General features: G+C 40.2%; 1 protein-coding gene across 5 annotated transcripts in view; it reads right to left on the reverse strand.

The window, feature by feature from the left end:
* ILDR1 (immunoglobulin like domain containing receptor 1) overlaps positions 1-12,243 on the reverse strand; it is a gene marked incomplete at its 3' end in the record, with an annotated part of 32,436 nt that extends 20,193 nt beyond the window's left edge. For 3 of the 5 annotated variants that reach the window (XM_081062687.1, XM_081062686.1, XM_081062688.1), the window contains exon 1: positions 11,983-12,237. In XM_081062687.1, coding sequence (XP_080918813.1) covers positions 11,983-12,037 — 55 coding nt within the window. In that variant the 5' untranslated portion in view covers positions 12,038-12,237. Of the gene's footprint in view, positions 1-11,982 lie in introns of all 5 variants that reach the window. The other 2 variants (XM_081062685.1, XM_081062684.1) reach the window with 1 other exon arrangement.
* Between the last annotated feature and the right edge of the window lie 8,738 nt (positions 12,244-20,981).

The following is a 20,981-nucleotide window of genomic DNA, read 5'->3' on the forward strand; positions in this document are numbered from 1 at the left end:
ACTTTTCACACTTCTTAGTGAAGGCCTATTTACTGTACGCTCTGAGAAGGCCGATCGGGTTTGTCCCTAACGCACTGTTCAAACATAAGCACCTCATAAACCCAAGCTGCTCATACTGTGCCTGTCACCTCCTTGGTACCCAACAAGTGTTTGTTGAATAAATGATGGAATGAATGACCAAGAATACATTAACCAGTGGATGTTGGCAGCACAGGTCGACATAAGCATGAAGCAAATAAAACAAAAACGATCAGATTGTGACAAATTTTATCAGGAAAGACTTGAAGGAATTAAGAGTTTCTCTTTTTAAAAAGTCTCTTCCTTGCCCTCCAAATCTACAGACATACTCCAGGTCTGCCTGGAATAGGAACCTGGTGGCACAGAAATGTCAGGTGGGACTTTGGCACAGTCAGAAGTTCACACATAATTGGCATCTTGTAATGTTCCCATGTCAATATGTTTATAGGCCGGATTATAGGGAATGTTCTCATGGCAGGGTTAGTGAAGAGCAGGAGTACTGCAACTTGAGCATGCACCACCAGAAAAGACTTGTAACAGACCAGATCGAGGTCAGCACGAGTTTCTGATTCAGGAGAACTTGGATGGGGCCCCAAAACTTACATTTCTAACAAATTTCCAGGAGATGCTGCTGTTGCTGCTCTGGGTGCCATATTTTGAGAAACACTGGTATAGAGTAGATTTAAAAAATATAAACCTTTTTCCCCTTATTATGAGGGCCAAGGAGAAAGGGTTCAAGTTGGGGTTCTCAGGAGGAGCTGCCTTCATTTTGACTGAGTTACTCCACAAACAAAACAAATATTGTCACCCCGTTTACACAGCAGCTGAGTGGGCCTGCCTCAATGGCCAGGGCCACATGGTTCGGAGTCCTGCCTCACCTTCTGGACACAGAGGCTACAATGGGCATCTGTACCCGCTTCTCTCTCATCCATAGAGAGAGCAGAATGCTGCTCAGGACAGGCTCTGGCCCCCAGAAATGCCCTGAGCCATCTCCAGGGCTGGGCTGTGATGAGGATGGGCCTGTGACAACCATGCTGGAGGGAGGGTCTACAGAAATGCGGGGGGACCTATGGGTGGGGAAGACTTCACGAAGGAAGAGATTGACGCTAGACCCTAAGACTCAGGTAGGATTAAGATTACATATGAAAAATAGGGAGCGGGCAGAAAAACTCTTCATTACAGGACAGAAGAAATAAGTGAGCAAAGGCCCTTAGCAGGAAGGGGCAGTTACTTGGGGAACCTGGGGGAAGAAACCAAGCTGCCATCTCTGGCTTTATGGAAGACACAGGGGATAAATGAGGTGGTGCTGGTGGTGGTGACTGCCAGGTGGGGAGATGGAGCGGAGTCTATGTCACACTCTCATTCTATTTCTAGTTAATGGATAATCACTGAAGGCTTTTCTGAAGAAGAGTAATAGGAGGAGAGTGGTGTTTTTAGGAAGATAGATGACTTCCTTATTCAGCTGTGAAAAGAAAAGAACATCATTTTGAAAACAAGCCTTCAGTAGTTTGGGAAAAAAATAGCTGCTGTCTCTACCAGCTGTAGGATTCCTGGAAATCAATCCAATCTGAACTGAAGAGCCAGTGACCAGTATCTCAAGCCTATCATGGATTATATCATAGTCTGCTTTTTTATTTTTGCTTCTCTGTCCTCACCACCCCGTTGGGTTTTTTTTTTCCAGAACTGACCTGAAATAGACTTTGGAGATTGTTGCCCAACACAGCTTTAAATGAACAGTCGAAGGAGCTACAGGTAAGAGTTTTGACAATGAATTTGTCAACACTAGCTTATTTTGTATAGTAACACAGATGGATTAGAATAGAGGGAAAAAATACTGATTTATGGTCTAAACAAAATCTTAGGTTCTCATAGCACTTTCCAGTATGTTCTCTTACACACTAAATATGATCCCTGGGAGGAAAGAAGCTGTGCTCATTTCATACACAGCAGATCTGAGACTGGAAAAGGTAACTTGTTCGCGGTCATTCAGTTTCTGAGAGGATATGAGTCAAGATTCTTCCCCTGGGCAGTGCTCTTGTCACTCTACTTGGCTATTCTTTAAATAAAGGAAGATGTGTTTGTATTCATTAGCTTGCAAATAATTAGGGCATGGAGCCAGGCTACACCAGCAATAATTAGTGTACAATTGATACCGTGATTAATAACCTACATGTTCTTTATTTTGCTGAATGGTAATTCAACATAAACAGTAGTTTATCCAAAGGGCTCTAGTCAACATTATCTTCATAGAGGTGGAACATGTGGAGGGGAGTAGCGTAGGTTTGCTGGGAGTCGGAGGAGGGAATTTGGTTGGAGCCAGAAGTTGCTCTGGGGTAGCTTTGAAGATTGCTGAACCTGACACTGCGGGAGGACAATGGGTCTACGGTGATCACCCTCATTACCAAATCCTTGTTCAGCTCCCCTTCCGTGAATGCCCTTATTATGGGCAAACCACACCTGGGGTCACACAACTCACCTTTACCAACGTCAGCACTGGCTTTCGTACCTGGGCACTACTCTTTTATGCTCTCTTCAATTTCATCCCTTATGTGAATTTCAAGCCTTAAAATATGCCACTCTCCTAGATGTTCTGACCATATTGAGCTCACTCACACTCCCTCCAGGGGTTTGCCAGCCGCACAGTATCCTGCACAGCTCTCAGACCTTCATCCCCTGCCACCACCACCTTCACAAGGAAAGTGGGAAAGAGTCCCAGGACAAAAGGTACTGAGCAAACAGCAAACCCTTCTTTTTCTCAGTTGTTGCTCTGGATCTCAGCATCTACTGTGCTCTGGGCGGTGTACATACATTGTTTCTAACCCTCATAATCCCCCTACTGGTGGGATCCTACCAGTGGGATCATCTATGTGGGCAAAAATTCAGACAATAAGTCAAGCTTTCTCAGCCTCAGGATTTGAACTTGGGGCTTGCTGACACCAAAACCCAATCTTTCCTAAGCAGGCAAATTTGACCTTTCAAGTGGAAGTCAGGCACTGGACTCTAAAAGCAGGAGGATTTTTCAGATTAGGAGGAAGAGAAAGGAAGTAGCACATTCATGTCAAAGGCCAAAACCTCCCATCTTTCTTTCCTTTAGCCTGTAACTTCTCTGTAAAACGAACCACACTGGGCAGGCACACTACTAGCAGAGAAGGTTTTCAAGAAGAGGCCAAAGGCAGCAAAATCTGGGCTGAAAGCAGGAACAGATTCAAAACGACAAATGTTCTGCTTTGCAGACTACATGTTTGCTCTTTTAAACTTAGTACTATGAGTTTCCAAATTCATAAATTTTCTTTGTATTCTGAAATTTCCTTCCTCCTATGGCATATCCTTCTCCTCAGTTCATTTCCCTCTAATTTCCTAGCTGTCTCTATCAATTCTGAAGACTGACTTCCTGAGTTCAGATTCTGCCCATTCCCCCATCATCTAAAAGACCCAGCAAGTTATTTCCAAACTCCAGTTGTTTATTTACACAAAATTGGAATAATGCTAATACTTGCCTGATAAGGTTGTAGTGAGGATTAAACGAGATAACAAATGTCCAGCATTTAGCAAAGAGCTTGGCACATACTAGACACTCAGTAAACAGTAGCTGTCATTTGTATCATTAGTGCATATCTTGCTTACCTTAAAAGCTTGAGATCGACTGAGAACAGTATGTAAAAGTACTTTGAAAGAACTAAAATGATACAAATGAAAACTTTCACTACTTCTTGTCTTTGCAAAATGAATTAGTGCATTAAAAGCTTTTAAAATTGTGTTATTTTGTACCCTCGCAACCCATCCACAATTTGCCTCCTCTGTGAAAGAGGAAGGGAGGGAGACCTGTCATTTAAGGGTAGAAAGGTAACTTCAGATGAGATACCATAGCTCATGGGAAGGAGAGAAGGGGAAGGGGATTCTCTGTTTCCCGCCATGAGGTACTTTCCAAGACTGCTAATGTGCAGACTGGGGACTACCATCTGACATTAAAGTGGAAGGAAAACATACCAAAAAAGACTATCTTCACAACTAAATGCCATGTGTTCCCGAATACACGGTACCTGTGTACATTTATTTATTCAGTCGTCTCTGTCTAGAATCAGATTGGGCAAGATGTTTTACAGTTTCTAGAACATATGATCCACACAGTACAGGGATATAGGTGCAAAACTTTTTTTTTTAACTAAGAACTATTTTCAGAGGACCAGATGGCATTTCCCCTCCTTTCCATGTAAAGGGTCCTGTTTAGAAGGGGGTGATAGGCAGGGAGGGAGAGCAAGGTGTTTTCTGGCAAGAGACAGGGGCCTACCATGTTTCCCCGAAAATAAGAAGCAGCCGGACAATCAACTCTTAAGCATCTTTTGGAGCAAAAATTAATATACGACCTGGTATATATAATATCATAGCATATTATAGTATATAAGACCCGGTCTTATAGTAAAATAAGACCGGGTTTTATATTAATTTTTGCTCCAAAAGACACGTTACAGCTGATTGTCCGGCTTGGTCTTATTTTTGGGGAAACATGGTAGTGCTGACTCTGATGGAAGGTCTCAATTCCTGAGTGTTTTTCAGGTACCCAGGCACCTCTGCTCCACTAAGCAGATTAATGAAAAGAACACAGGTTTAATCCTATCAGAGTTTATCTCTGAGCAAGCTATCTCCCCAAGTATATTTGCTATCAGTACTTGTTACATTTCCTTAGATAACAGTGCAAATATGAGAGAAATGAAGGGAAGAGGAACTGGCAACGAGTCCAGACAATAAGTACGAGCTCCAGAGCAATAGAAGAGAAAAGGGGACAAAGAGAAGCGGGACATGGTGGGGCAGAAATTATGTCTATGCATGACATGTTTAACAATGGTCTGGCATGTGCTACTCAACAGTGCTAGGCTGGGGGGTGGGCTGCTAAGCATGTGGCTGCCCTGGGGAGCAAACTGACATATACTGAGCACTTACACGGTGTTAGACACGGCAGTAGGTGCTTTATTATATGGTATTTCGTTCAACTTTTGCAAAAAGACCCATGAGATAAGCTGTATTTTTATCTCAATTTCAGAGGTAAGGAAAATCCTCAGGGAGATTAAGCAACTGGTTTAAGGTCACACAGATAGTAAGTAGCAAAACTAGATTTAAATTTACACCTCTAAAATTCCAAAGCCTACACTGTTTCCAGTGCACCAACTAACTGCCTTCTGGATAAGTTTTCTACTGTGCAAGTTTAACCCTTTAAGGGATATTCACAAATTTAAGGCATATTCACAGATTTATTATTTTGGTCATTTTGTACAAAAATTCCTTTCTGCTTTTTGGTTTATAAATATAAAATAAGTAAGAAACTTCAAACCATAAAGTAAAAAGTTCCTCCTTGCTTGCCATGAATTCCACTCTCCAGAGGTACCACTGTTGATAATTTAGTGTATATCTCTCCACATCTTTTCCTATGTGGTTCTTTAAAAAAAAACAACTTAATCATGTACATTGATTGGCAACTTTGATTTTTTTCTCCAAACTAAAGATATACCATTATATTCTACATCAGTACATATAGACCTTATTATTTTAGTGGCTACCTGAAAATTCACTACATGGATGAACCATAATTTATTTATCCATTTTCCTAATAATAGACATTTGGATTGTTTCTGATTTTTCACAAACAATGCTGACACGAACTATTGAAATAAATATCTTTACATAAAGTATTTCTTCACATGCATGCTTTCCAGTAAGACATGTTTCTCAAAGTGAGATTGCTGGGTCAAAGAAAATAAGGCTTTTATATCTGAATAGAAACTTCAGGAAAAAAATTTATATTCCCAGCAACAGTGTGATAGTCCTTTGGTGTCACCACAATCTTTCCAACAGGGGAAAACATAAATCTTCAAAAAATTTTTTTGATAAACTTACCAGGTGAAAAAATAGCCATTCAGGTGGTTTGAATCTTGATATTCCCTTGGTTATTAGGGGTAGGGGACAAGACCTGGTTGAGAGGCAGATGCTCGGAGTTTCCCAACATCAGTCACTCAGATCAGTGACTCATCCGTGTCCCCACATGCTAATATCAGAGCATATGCAAATTTGGGTCTCACCAGAATGACAAATTTCTATGTGCCTTGGGCCTTCAGATGTCAATCTTTCACCCATTCACTGAGTACCTACTATGAGCCAGGCACTATTCCAGATGATGAGGGTACAATAGCAAATACGAGAAACAATGTCCCTGCACTCTTGAAACGTATACTCTTGGTGGGAGAGTCAACAATAAACAAGTAAACACACAGACAAGGTACTTCACGGCTCAGCTTTATAGGGTTGCTGAGAAACTGCTAGGTCTTTGAATACCAAACCCTACTACTGTACAATAAGGGACAAAACAGATACATGGATCCAAGTGCTCCTGATAGCTCTTCTTGATTGTTTCAAATTCTAAATCAAGCCCCAAATCTAAATCACCACCCTTCCATACAAACTTGGGCCTCTCCCACGTTTCGCATCTCAGTTAATGGACAAGACTGAAAACTAGGAATCTTCCTTGACATCTCTTTCTCCCTCACTCTCTATATACTATGTATTATCAAATTGGGTTTATTTAGCTCCTAAGCATTTCTGGAATCTCTAGCTCTCTGTCCACCTTCACTCCCACCCGAGTAACAGCTATCACACTTCAGCCTAGATATGCCTCAGCTTAACTGACACTTGCACATACTCTGGTTCTCCTCCACACTGCTGTTAGTCTCCCAACTCCTTCTCTTTAAAAATCTCCAAACGCTGTTCACTGTTCTTAGGCTAAAGCCAAAGCCTCCAACCATGACCCATATGAAGCCATGAACATCTGGTCCTACCCACCCCTCTGGCCTCATCTCCACCACAGGCACTGTGACTTCCTCCACTCAGTCAGGCTGACATTCTTCCCTCCCCTCATACTGACTGAGCTCCTCTCCAGCCATCTTGCACAGTTTAGTTTGAAAGGATGATTCCTCAACTTTCTACGGAGGGCCTCTCAGATGAGCAAAATTCATCTAGTATATGCTCCTGTGGTACCATACAGATCTTTCTCACGGTTCCTGTCAGAGCTGTATTTCTACATTTGCTTGTATTTCCTTTAGACTTTAAGCATCATGGGGCCACTCCAGGTTTGCTCTTGTTCGCACACCTGCTGGTTCATTATCCAGCATTTCATTCCACTGTATTTGCACTAAATATTTGCTGAATAAAAGAATGAATAAATTCCTAGGAGAAAGGCTAAACTGCATGGAACAAATTCTAAGTGCTCTAAAAGTACAGAACAATAAAGTTAACCACTTGTAGTATGGACAGACAAAAAGCAAGAAAGAAGGGTACATGCTGGGGGTAGGGGTTATGACAGCATGCCATCCCAATGGGGACAAGGCTGCCCAAGTTAGTAAGGTCAGAATGAGTGAGCCTCGAATTCCAAACAAAGAACTTTAACACACTCTTAGAAGCTATGGGGATCTAGTGAAGGTTCTTGGAGGATTAACATAAAGACAGGAAAGATTAACGCAGGTAAATTAGCCTATCATCTGGGTAGAAGATGGCTGGAACTAGACAGAGAGTTAGCAGGTGTAGAGGCAAGGAGATGGTTAAAATGCTTAAAGTGGGCCAGTGTGACATTTGTTGCTGGGAATAGAAAAGAGTGGGCAGATCCTAGAATCAGAACTTGACTAACCAGGTTTGGGAAATGAAGAAAGTGTCCAAACTGCTTTCCTCTGATCCCATCTTACCCTAAAATGTATACATCAGAAGATGCAGAAATGAGGACTAGAGAAAGATGACATGATCCGAGTCTTCCTGATTCTTAAAAACACACAATTTTATTTCTCCCTCAAGGCCTTCAAACAAAGAAATAAAGTCATAGGTTGAAAGAAACCTAGGCAGACGTTACATTAATTACCCAGCGTGTTATTCTACTGCATTGTTGTTGGGGCAAGATGTTTAATAAGTAGCATTTAGTTCGACATCCAAGAGGCAAACTGTTTCTATTTCTGCATACCAGGATCCAATTACACAAAACAAACCTGCTCCACAGCATGAAACAGGTAAAAGAGCAATGGACTAAGAGTGAGGGTGCCAGGGTTCTGGTCCCAGCTCTCAAGCTAATTCCATTGTGTCCAACTGAGATGTGTGACTTCCCTGGACACAGATTTTCTTATCTGTAAAACTGGCCGGGAGGAGACTCGGGCCAGGGACTCGTGAAACAGGGACTGTGAGTGATTTCTGCTTGTGTTCAGCAGAGCACTGGGATTCTAAGGAGGTACTTCAGGGGGCTCCGTGGGAACAAGGGAGGAGCTGAGTGCAGCCTCCCATCCACCACCCCTACCCGCCTCAGCCTGAGAAACTCCACTTGACTATCTACTATGTCAGGGATCAAGATGCCATTACGTCTTCAGTATGATCCCAACCTTCATCCTTACCACTGAGTGAAAATTACTAGCTTTAGATGCTCTCTAAGAATCTTGTCCCTTAGGAGTCAGCTGATTTCCCAAAGAATGATATTACGTGTTGACAGCTGTGTGGATCTATAAGTTAACACCACTCTTACAATCTTAAAACTTTTCACAAAAGCACAAATGACACATAACCTTTTAAAATTCAGGGGTGAGGGATAGGCGTGGGAGTGGGGTAGAACTGAACTTTCATTCCAGGAATAAACTTTGAGGTTGGATGAAGGTAACCAGAGCTGTTAGCCAATAACACAAAAAGGGCTGCAGGTACTTTAGCCTTACCTTACTGTTTGTTTTAAGGAGCAAGTATCACTTGTGTGATAAAAATTGACTTCTTTTTAGAGAAAAAAAGCACAAAAACCTCTGACAACTGATTTCTTCACAGCTCAGAGCACAGGGACTGCGGTAACTTTCCAGGACTCCCTGGCCTCAGAGCCTTCATCAGGCGCCCCACGCCAAACCAAAGAGCGAGTACCCACATCTGACATAATTCACGAGTGGCCCATACTTTCAACTGCAGAAACTTGGCTGCTAATCAGATTGGGTTGATTCTTCTTTAGAAACAGAAGCGTGATAGACCAAAATGAACCCGCTCTAGTATTAGGGTTTTCCGAGATTCCTATCGCAGTTTGCGGTGCATTTTGGGAAACTAAACTGACTGGATGTTTCTCTTTAATGTTGTTAATTTGGGGAATATTTTCTATGAATTTAAATGTTACTAAAATATTTAATGTCAATTTGTTATTCTTTTATCCAACATAGGAATGGTGTGTGTGTGGGGGGGGAGTGTGAACCCTTTGTTTCTATTTTATAAATCTTATATATATGTGTGCACATGTCACATATAAATGGTATTTCTTACTGGGAGCTGTGAAAAAAGTTTGAAAAACATTGCTTTGGTACATACTGGGTGGGAGTGAGAGAGGAAGCGGATATTCACTGGTCTGATTTAGAGACATTTTAGCAAGTTTGGTTTAAAAATAAAGAAGTGAGTCCAGTGGGGAGGGACCCAATATTTCCTGAGTGATGACCACGTTGCAGACACAGCACTCAACCTTAACACCCCCAATAAGAATTGGTCTCATTGGGCGGGCAGAGGGGAGTGGGGAGGGAAGAGGATCGTCAGGGATTCTGCCTGTTTTCTAGATGAAGGGAGATTAAGTGATTTCTCCAAAGTCACAACTAGTAAGAGGCAGATTCTGAAATCCAACCTGATAGTCTGTCTACTTATTACAGTTTCTTAGCTGTAGGGGAAGGGAGAGTAGGGTACCTAAACTGTTTCCTTAAATAGCTTTAAATAATCCTACTCGGGTCTAAATCACGACTACAGTTACCACTGTGGCGTACATTTATTAAGCCTTCACTTTGTTCCAGGCAACGTGTTAAGTGTTTTAAACCCTTCATTTCATTTAATTCTCACAAAAAGCTTATGAGATATGTACTATAATCATCCCACTTTACTGGAGGCTTTCAGCACTTCAGTAAGTTGACAAAGGATCACCGATGCAAAATCCAAATGCGCATTAAACAGCTGAATGCAATTTATTTACATTTCCTATACATACTCAGGGAAAATTTCTGCTCAAAGAGCTATTTTCCCCTCAAAGTGTTCGAGTCAAAACAGAAATTGAGTTGAAATCTCTATTTCTCACCTCTGAAATAAAAATGAGAGATGTTCACTTAGGACTTGATCCACATCTAGCATTCTCTGGTTCTAAAATGTGTCATGCTGGCAGGCTTCCATTTCAAGAATGCCAGGCAAACACAGCAGTCTGTATTATTTCAGTATCCTGGCTACGCCCACTGCACGGCTGCTGCAAGAACACCTAGAGCTCCGCTTACTGAAGTCCCTGTCCATTGAGCAATTTGCTTACTAGAAGAATATACCCTTTGGTTATCATCACTGTATTTGAAAAATGTTCAGTGTTCAATATTCTTCATAAAAACTAAATAGCTTTTAAAACATTATGCTGGTGATTTAAGGATTGGGGTTTATGCCCCAATGGGATTTTTGTATGTAAGGCTTCTTTTCTTATCCTATTGACCTGGATGACTGCTGGCTACAAAGTTTATGCTGGCTCCTCTCTGGGCCGTTCAGCTCAGGAGCACCCTGGGGATGTGGTACCCAGGGGCAGAGTTGTGAGTAGACCTCTATTTTCCTAAAAAGGCAGCTCAAGCAGCTTCAGAAATCCCTACCTGCTGTGGACTTGGAGCTGAACATACAAAGCACAGGAGAGAAAACTGCAAAACTGGGGGATTTTTATGATTTTGCTTTCATAGTCCAAACTGATGACTGCTCTAGTGGAATTTCAGGCACTTCAGTTTAGGTGAGGTTTATTTAGTCCATTGCCTTGTGTATCATGGATGTCCAACATCTAATCTGTCAGCTTCAGATAATTTGTAGGCATGATATCTTGCAGAAAATGCAGTAAGCTAGATCTTAGGGATACCAATTTTCTAGTTTTTCTACCCTTTTGCGATCCTCCCTCCCTCCCTCAACATTTAGCTTAAGTTACTGTAGAATGAGATTTCATTACATTTGAGTGATTTTCATGTCCTATGAAGCTTGTAAAAATGGAATTGTATCTTTTCTCTCAAAAAAATACAAGACTCAGATTGGTCTGTGGGCCAATTGAGCTGACCTCCCACTGACAAAGAGGTAAGTTGGGGGGAGGGTGACAGGGAAAATGAAAAAGGACAGAAATTTGAAGAGAAATGATCCAGCAAAAGATCATACCTACATCCTAACTGAAAATGGCTGGAAGAGCCTGCACATTCTATTATTCAGCTATCCTATCCTACCTGGTTTCACTCATGCAGGTAACACACTCCTGTCATATTCCCAAGAGATAAAAACTGAGACACACAAAACCCTGCTTTCCAAAGCAGACAGGGGATGGGCTTGTAGGTTGAAAATGAAGGAGTGGGTGGATGGGTGGACACCTGATGGGGAGACAGTGAGCAAGGGGGAAGTTAGGGAAGTGGGTGGATATCAAGAAAGTAGGAAAGTGACCCTGAAGATAGCTAGCAAAGAGCTGCATGTTGTGGTCCTGTAAAATAGATTCTGAACCATATCAAACACCCATTATATACTTGAGGACACATTATAATGTCGCAGTTGTGAAATAAATGTATTTCTGGGCCAACATTTGGGTTGTGCCATACCTAAAATCTAAAAGCAAGTATCAGATGAAAGGTAAAAGTAATTAGGAATTGTAAAAGTGGTGTTACCGCACCTATCGATTCAGCTTTACAGGCCTAATGACTGCAGCAGGGGAAGCCTAGAGGCTCCGGGTTTCTGAGTTGCACCTGTTTCTGAAGGGCCTGGGCTAATTAATAAAAGAGGAAAACAGCAGATTCCCACAGGCAGAAACTCGATCCGGTCCCCGCACCTCCTGGCGCAGCCAGACCACAGCCCAGGCCTCCACTGCCCAGCCTGTGGCCAGCCTAGCAAGGCGAAGCAACAATGGCTTCCTATCTCCTTGGGCGCCAGGGTGGGACCCATTTCCCCAAGGCTCACCTGTTGGGAGCCAGGTGAAGAGCAGCAGCCAAGGCGCAGGTAGCTCGGGGCCCATGATGGCCCCCCCCGGCCCCTTTCAGCTCAGGGGCTCTGGGGCACTGTGTCTCTCTAATCAGCTGCCGCCCCTGGACGCCGCACTTCTCCGGGAATCCCTCCGCTGCCCCCTCACCGTGCGCAGCAAAGCGGGAGGCCCGGCCCTGGTCCGAGGGCGGGTACCGGCCGGCTCATCCCCACCTGAGGCGCTGCCGCGGCTCCGCCTCCCGCACCGGCGCCGCCGTTTCCTGCTCCGCCCCCGGCCTCCGAGGGCCGCGGCCACCTTTCCTACCTGTCCCCGCTACCTGCCACCGCCCCTCTGCAGGCTGCCAGGTATTTCTCCCCACCGAAACGCCATCTCCTGGAAAATGTTAACTGTTTTCCTCCAGAAGTTCTCGGAAAAGCTTACCCCTAATGTCTCTCCCTCTCTTTGTCGTAGAATTTTGTAACTATAACTCTCTAGGGAGTATTTCTTGCGTTTTATTTTCATTCACTCATACGTGCTTGGAAAAACATTCATTTTTTGTTTCTTCCCCCCCCCACACACACTTGAAACACACTAATATGAAGTTTGCACATAATGTCATGTTTTCCAGAAACTAAAGATGGAGGGTATGAACTAGAGAAATAAACTTAATTTTCCACAATTACAAAAGTAACAGATGCTTATTATAGAAAAGTTAGAAAAAATACAAGTTAATGGAAATAAGAAAAAATCCTGCTCCCACTACCAGTAGTTAGGCATTGTGACTGTCAGCATACTCCTTTTTATGATTTCCCAGCCTGCATGCAGCTCAGCAGCCTCTCACAGACCTCAGCCCTCTCAAAGTGAAAGATTCTAGGTCTCTTTACACCAGGCCACCTAGGATATAATTCCGTGTCCCTTGCTTGGCAGGAACCCAAAGAGAAAGGTAAAGAAAAACAGAGGAGGAAGGCACACTTGCCTTCAGGAACCAACCAACCAACACCATTAACTTGGAAGATCTATACGCTGAACAATGTAAATAGATAGCAAGCCATTTTACACACCTACCCCTTCTCGAGGAGTTTGCACTGGGCATCCCCTTCTGTAACAGCACAATTCTCCTCCCTCCCAGCCACCATCTTTTTTCCCAAGAAAAGAATTATGAAGATGCATTAAACATGATTTCGGCCCCTCAGGAAGTTTCCTTTCTGGTCACTGACCTTAGAAGTTAGTATTATTTCTGTTACGTGTATCCCTGCTCTGCTCTGCTGTGAAGGGTTCTCTTCACTGACTTCACTAGACCCTCATCCTGCCTCCACCCAGAGGATCATGCTTGTCCTGAATCTGATTGGAGGTCTCAGCCCACTTCCTTCTGCCTATCTTCCCTCTTCCCCTTCTGTTCCTGTGTGTTTTTCTGGTTCCCCAATCGGACCTTTTCGCTTTAAATGTTTTTCTTGTAGTTTCGTCTCTTCCAAAAAGTAGGAAGTAAATGCAGGAAGTCATGACCAAAGGCAGGTGCTACAGAACTGTTAGGAGCCTTTAGATCTTCCACAGTGGGATCCCAGCACAGCAGCAGGATACAGCGAGCGTGAGGGGTGCTCCCCTTCCCCACTCCAGAGACCCTGTCCATGCTGCCAGGAACATTGTCCTGGTTGACTGTTTGTGACCCTAAGGAATTTGTGTGGTTTCTGGCTTTGTGAATTGTTCTAGGCAAATTTTCAATTCCAGTCTAAAAAAGTATGAGCCCTCTCCTTCCCACACCTACATCCCATGCCCCTCAGCCCTTGTTTTGGTATAAAGGTCGTTTTAATATTCATTGAAGCCAGCATTTCTCCATGTTTATTCTATGGGACAGTGGTTCCATGGAATGTTAATAAATAGTATATGGGGGAGGGGGAATGCTCTGTGATCAAACAAATTCAAGAAATGCTGGATTAAATTAAATAAAACATTTTTTCAGGACTTATCAAACCCTTAGGGTGCTAGTGTACATTTGAATTTCCAAGGACTACATCATTAAGCATTTCTTAGCATTATTCTACCATAAAGCCCCCTTTTCTCACACATACCTCAGGGCAAATGTTCCATGGAACATATTTTGGTGAACCCTGGTGGTCGAAACTAAACATAATTGAGGAATATGTTGGAGACTTCTATATGAACAACAAAAAATGCCTTTAACAAAGATTATCCTAACTGCAGAAGAACTAGAATTTTTCTATTTTTCTCTTAAGAATCACTTATTCAATTGAACATATACCTCCATTGCTTTCCATGGAGTGAAAGCTTAAGATTAACTTTATTTGTATGTTTCTCTGTTTACTACATGTATCTTTTTTCTTTACCACTTATTATATACATTATGTACCATGCAATGTTCAAGTACTTTAGATGCATTATCTCATTAAATTCACACAATATCTGTGTAAAATTCACACAATCCCATTTTACAGATGTGAAAGTTGAGATACAAAGAAGTAACTTGCCCGAGGTAACAAAGCTAGTAAGTGGTGGAGTTATGAGTCTAAGTGAGGCAGTCTGGTTCCAGACCTTATGCTCTTAGCTATTACGCCATACACTCTCGCCTAGCTGTGTCTCGATATGTATTTATAGCTAGCTGACTCTATCAGTGTGTGCCAATGCAGTTTCTTTCCATATGTGTCATTTAGTTTTACATAAAGGAAATTCCATTACACTGCCATGAGCTCTCCTGGGCCAGTCATTCTGCCAACATGTGCCATTGGTTCATTAAAAATTAGATAAGAGTACACATTTGGCTCAGAGCAACAAACAGTTCTTTCATTGCTAGATATAGACATAAAATCACTTGACCTGCTAATAGTGACTGAGATAAAAGTGTACTCGTGTACAAAGTAATAGTAATGTCTACCATTTATTAAGCACATTGTGCTAAGCACTATTCCAAGCACTTTTTGTATTAACTTCAATAATTCTCTCAACAGCACTATAAGGCAGGGACTATCATTGTCCTCATTTTATAGCTCAAGAACTCGAGGCAAAAACGTTCAATTACTCTGAGTCATCCAGCTTGTAAGTAGCAGAGCTGAGATGCAAACTCAGGCCTTAAGAGCATACATCCTTAATCACAATCCTAGCCATATTGTGCTTCTTTATGTAGACTGGTTCAGGGACTAACCTCAAAGTACTGAGCTTAGGATCTCATCATTTATAATCACACTTCCTAGTTGAAACTGTGTCCATGAATGTTTGTAAATACTTTTTAGAAACATTATTATTTGAGAATATTTGAGAATTATTTGAGAAACATTATTATTTGAGATATTTGTTTACCCACATGTGTATTTATCAAAAAATGGAAAAAAGAAATGGCAGAAAAGAAAAACGTGTAAGTAAAAATCATGCTCCAGGCAGGTAAAGCTAAAGGGAGGCAAGAAATACATGTAGCTAATCGATGTTGCAACATTTGGAATACAGACGGCCCTCTATATCTACAGTTTCCACATCTGTGAATACAGCCAAACAAATCCTGCAGATATGGAGGGCCACTAAGGAACCTGAGCTTCCATGGATTTTGCCAACTGTGGGGTGTCTGGAACCAATCCGCCTTGGGATATTGAGGTATGATTGTATATATTATTCATTTTTGTATGTCTGGCATCTCGCATAGTACCTGGTATATAGGTAGTGCTCAATAAATATTTCTTGAGTTCTGTATCCATAATTCCTGGAGGAAGTGACATATGAGCTGGCTTTGATAATGACTAAGACTGCCAGAGCAATCTAAGCAGAGAGACCAGATAGTGCAAAAAAATCATAGCACCAGGAAATAGCATAGCTGAACAATAAGCACTTCAGATTTGCTAGACTATAGCGCAAGGTGGGGAATGGTAGGACAGTGTGTTATAGAACTAGCCAGGATAAATAAAGGGCTTGAATGACCAGCTGGAGAACTAACATTGTAGACAACAGACTTTAGAAAACAGTAGACAATGGGGAGCTAGCAAAGGGTTTTAAGCCAGGCAAACATGATCAGACATGCATTTTAGAAAGATAAACTTGGCGGCAGTGAGAAAGGTAGGCGAGAATTGAGATGAAAGGCAAGGAAGACAGGAAACTATTAACTATAGGTAGGAGCTACTGAGGGCTCAAACCAATCATTGGTGTTGGGAATGGAGAGGAGAGAATACTTGGGCAGATATTTAAAATATAGAACTGACAAGATCGGTGATACATTAGGTGTGGGAATTGAGAAGAATATAAATTTCTGACTATTGAGCCTGGGTGGATGGTGATGCCTTTAAAGAACAGATATATAGAAAGGTTTTCAATCACTTCAGACACATTGTACCTGCAAGAATAGTGGACAATCTAAATGAAATGCCTATGGATTGTTGGACAACTTTGTTAAGTGCAATTGACCGAATGAGGGTGGTAAGAGCTGCATATCTATATAGGGAAGTCTGGGTCAGTGGGGACTGGGAGACCTACTTCTTGGTTAGTGGGATATAACAAGAGAATTCGTCTCGGAATAGGGCTAAAAGCAAGAGGTGGTGGAATCTAGTGATAGGAGTTTGGGAACAAATATGTTCATTATTACCACTCCTATTCAACATTAGACTGGATATTCTAAGTAGCATGATAAGAAAATAAAAAGACTGAAAATAAAGATGTTGTTATTAAAGTATCATGATTACACAGAATACTGAAGAGAATCCAGTAATTATACATAAGGACTAACAAGAGGTTGCTGGAAACAAGGTCAATATATTCATGTCACTGGCATTTATATATACCAGCAACATCCATTTGGAAAATATGACTCTAAATTATATATACATTTCAATAGCAATAAATCTGTAAATAAATCTACAAATAAACCTAACAATATATGTGGAACAGTTTTATGGAAAAAATTGTTAAAAGTTAGTGAAAACATTTTTTAAAGATTTGAATAAATGCAAAGATTATGATGTTCATGGATAAGAACACAATATCACTAAGGATAATTTTCCCCCAAATTAATGAATAAATTCCATATATTTTTAACAAATTCTGAAAACTCTCCTCAGAATTTACCAAGCCTTTCCTAAAGTTAAATGGAAATTACAGAGTGGTAAATAGCCAAGATAATATTGAAGAAAAATACGGAGGAAGGGGGAATTTGCTTCTTCAAGTGGTAAAGAGCTAAAGCCATTAAAACAATGTGGCATTTGCATATAGATAGTCAAACAGACAAGCAAAACATAAAAGAGATTATGGAAGTAGACACACATATGAATGGGAACTTGATATATAACAGGATTATAATTCAATGGGCAACCAAAAACTATTCAATAAGTGATGCTGGGACAATTAGTGTTTGTTATGTTAAAAAGATAAGATGTACAGACATACCTCAGAGATATTGCAGGTTCAGTTCCAGGCCACTACAATAAAGCAAGTATTGTAATAAAGTGAGTCAGTCTTTTGGCTTGTGGTGGGTCTTGCCCTTAATTTGTAAAAAAAAATCACAACATCTGTGAAGCACAATAAAAAGAGGTGCCTGTATCTTTTCTTCATACCACAAACAAAATTCCAAACTACGTAAAATCTAAATGCTAAAACTAAAAATTTCAAGCTTTTAGAGGAATATATAGTAGAATGCCTATATAAACTTGAAGAAGAGAATGAATTCTTAACCAAAAAAGAATAATTCATTAAGAAAGATTGACACATCAGACTATATTAAATTGAAAAGTTCTGTAAACAAAAGACAACATATACAAAATGAAAAAACAGGCCACAGATTGGAAAAAGATATTTGCCATGCATTTAAAAGGTAAAAAATTATAACCAGCATACATTAAAAAATCTCCTAAAAACTAAGTAGGAGAAAACACAAATGGTAAGGGAGATGAACAGGGAATTCACATAAGAGAAAATCTGCTTCATTATTAAGCATATTAAAACATGCTCAACTTGACTGGTCACCAGAAATCATAAATTTAAAACAATGCTATTTCACGTCTGGCAAATTGGTTAAAATGTAAAAATCTAAGTCAACCAAGTGTTGATAAAGATGTGAAAAATATAAATTGGTTCAACTACTTTGGAGAACAATTTGGCAAAACCTCATAAAATTGAAGGTACACATATACTAGGACCTTGTGATTTCCCTTCTAGGTCTCCCACACTACAGAAATTCTCACTCTTGTGCACACACATGTAAGGATATTTATTGCAAAGCAATTTGTGCAAAAGTTAGAAATAGCTTTCCATTGAGGGGAATAAATAAGATGGGGTTTATCAGTGGGGGGAGGGGGGTTGACACAGTGTGAGGGATATAAATGATAAATGTCTAACTATTACATTGTTTTGTGCACCTGAAACTAATAAAAGAAAGATAACATGCCACTGTTAAAATGAATTAACTAGATCTATGCCATGGATGAATATTAAAAATATAATGTTATATGAATAAAGAAATTAAAAGATACCATTTATAGAATTTTGTCATATTATGGAAGATATATATATATACATATATATGGAAGATTTATCTATCTATCTATATGTATATATGGAAGATATATATATATATAGATATAGATATAGATAGAGATAGAGATAGAGATAGAGATAGAGATAGAGATAGAGATAGAGATAGAGATAGAGATAGAGATAGAGATAGAGATAGATATACATCGAGAGAGAGAGAGAACAGAAAACATTCAGGGGACAGTTCCACCTAAGATTCACCAATCTTAGAGTGTCATTACTCCTGAGAGGAAGGGAGGAGAGGAATGGATTGGGAGAGATTTTAGCTGACTCAGTGACATTTTATTTTATTTTATATATGAAACAAATACACTAAAAATGTGAAATTAGTTAAATTTAGGTGATATAAGTGGTACTGATTATACCATTTTATGTGCTTTTCTGTATCTTCAGTATATACTTTTGAGACAAAAGAGTGAGAACTGGGTGTAGAAACAAACTAGTGTGGTCATGCCAAGAGACATTTCTGCTGATGGCTGGTGTGATGTTATGTAAATCACTTATCACTTTTGGCCAAGAATGTTTTGTCTACCAAAAGGGAAACTGGATGAGCTAACCTCTTTGGTCCTTCCCACCTCTGGCATTCTACAATTCAAAGGTGAAAAGGACCCACATTAGGAAGAAGTGAAGTTCTCCTAACTGGACAGAGAAATACAGAACTAATGAATCTCTAAGGTGACCTCACTCAGAGAAGCATCTTGCTGGGATCTATTCTTTCTAAGCAGAGTTGTGGACTCCATGTTCTGTCAAAATCAAACATGAAACTAAGGTATTTTAATTGCACTTGTCATCCAAGGCCTAAGAATCTGTTTTTCTTAGTATTTTATTATAAGGAGAGAAAACAAGGACAAATGGGGGGCTTCATTCTGAGGCTGGAACCATAGAGATGAGGTCATAAAAACAAAGGTAGAGACCCTGAAATTTGGCTACCACCAGAGATATTTATTTTTCTCTCTGGTGTTTCTTCCTCTTGTGGCAAGGCCCAATTTACTGTTCAGACTCCCCTGAGATGATGAGCTCTATCCATGCACATCTCAGTAAAGCTCAATAAGGGTCAGAATATCCAGTTCTTCCCAGGCCACTGCAGAGAGCCTGATTCAATTAGTCTATGGGAAGCCCAGTAAGTAGTATATATTTTTTGATATTTTAAAGTACTTTATTAAGGTACAATTGACATAAAATAAATTGCATATATTTAAAATGTACAATTTTATAAGCTCTGTCCTATGTCTATACCCATGAAACTGATACCGACATCAAGATCTGAAACACCCATTTGTTCCACAAAGTTTCCTGGAACCCTGTTATAAATCCTCTCTGCCCGTCTCCCTAGGCAATCACTGATCTGCTTAGTTTGCATTTTCTAGAGTCTTATATAAAAGGAATCATATAGATTGTTTTATTTTTTGTATGGCTTCTTTCCATAATTATTTTGATGTTTATCCATACAATTGAGTGTATCAATAGTTCATTATTTTTTTTCTGAGTAGGATTTCAAGGCATGGATACCACAATTTTCTTATCTATTCATCTATTGGTAGACATTTGAGTTGTTCAAGTTTGGGGCTATTATGAATAAAACTGTATGAATGTTCCTGTATAAGACTTTGCGTGAATGTATGGTTTCATTTCTCTCTGGTGAAAATCTAGGAAGAGAATGACTGTTCTATTCATACGTAAGTGTATTTTTATCTTTAGAAAAAACCAACAAACCATTTTCCAAAGTGGTTGTACCATTTTACATGTCCACAAGCAGTATGACCTCCCTAGTTCTTCTATATCCTTATCGATACATTATGTCAGTCTTTTTAATTTTAGCCATTCCAACAGGCATCTGATTGTAATTTTTTTCCTTTTTAAAAATGTATTTATTTGTTTATTTTCAGTTATAGTTGACATTCAGTATTATCTTACATTAGTTTCAGGTATACAGCATAATGGTTAGGCATTTATGTAATTTATTCAGTGATCCCCCTCGATTAGGCTAGTACCCACCTGGCATTATACATAGTTGTTGCAACATTATTAACTATATTCTCTATGCTGTACTTTACACCCCTGCTCCCCAAGCCCCGTCCCTTCTGGCAACCATCTGTTTGTTCTCTGTATCTATGAGTCTGTTTCTGTTTTGTTTGTTTATTTTGTTCTCTAGATTCCACATATAAATGAGATCCTATGGTATTTGTCTTTCTCAGTCTGACTTAATTCACTTAGCATAATGCCCTCTAGGTTCACCCATGTTGTTGCATATGGTAAGATTTCATTGTTTTTATGGCTGAGTAATATTCTATTGTATATTCTATTATAGTAATATTCTATTGTACCACAATTTCTTTACCCAGTTGTCTGTTGATGGGCATTTTGGTTGTTTCCATATCTGGGCTATTGTAAATAGTGCTGCAGTGAACATAGGGATGCATATATCTTTTCAAATTAGTGTTTTGGACTTCTTCGGATAAATACCCAGAAGTGGGATTGCTGG

Source organism: Rhinolophus hipposideros, assembly GCF_964194185.1.
Source record: "Rhinolophus hipposideros genome assembly, chromosome: 2".
NCBI classification, from domain to species: Eukaryota; Metazoa; Chordata; class Mammalia; order Chiroptera; family Rhinolophidae; genus Rhinolophus; species Rhinolophus hipposideros.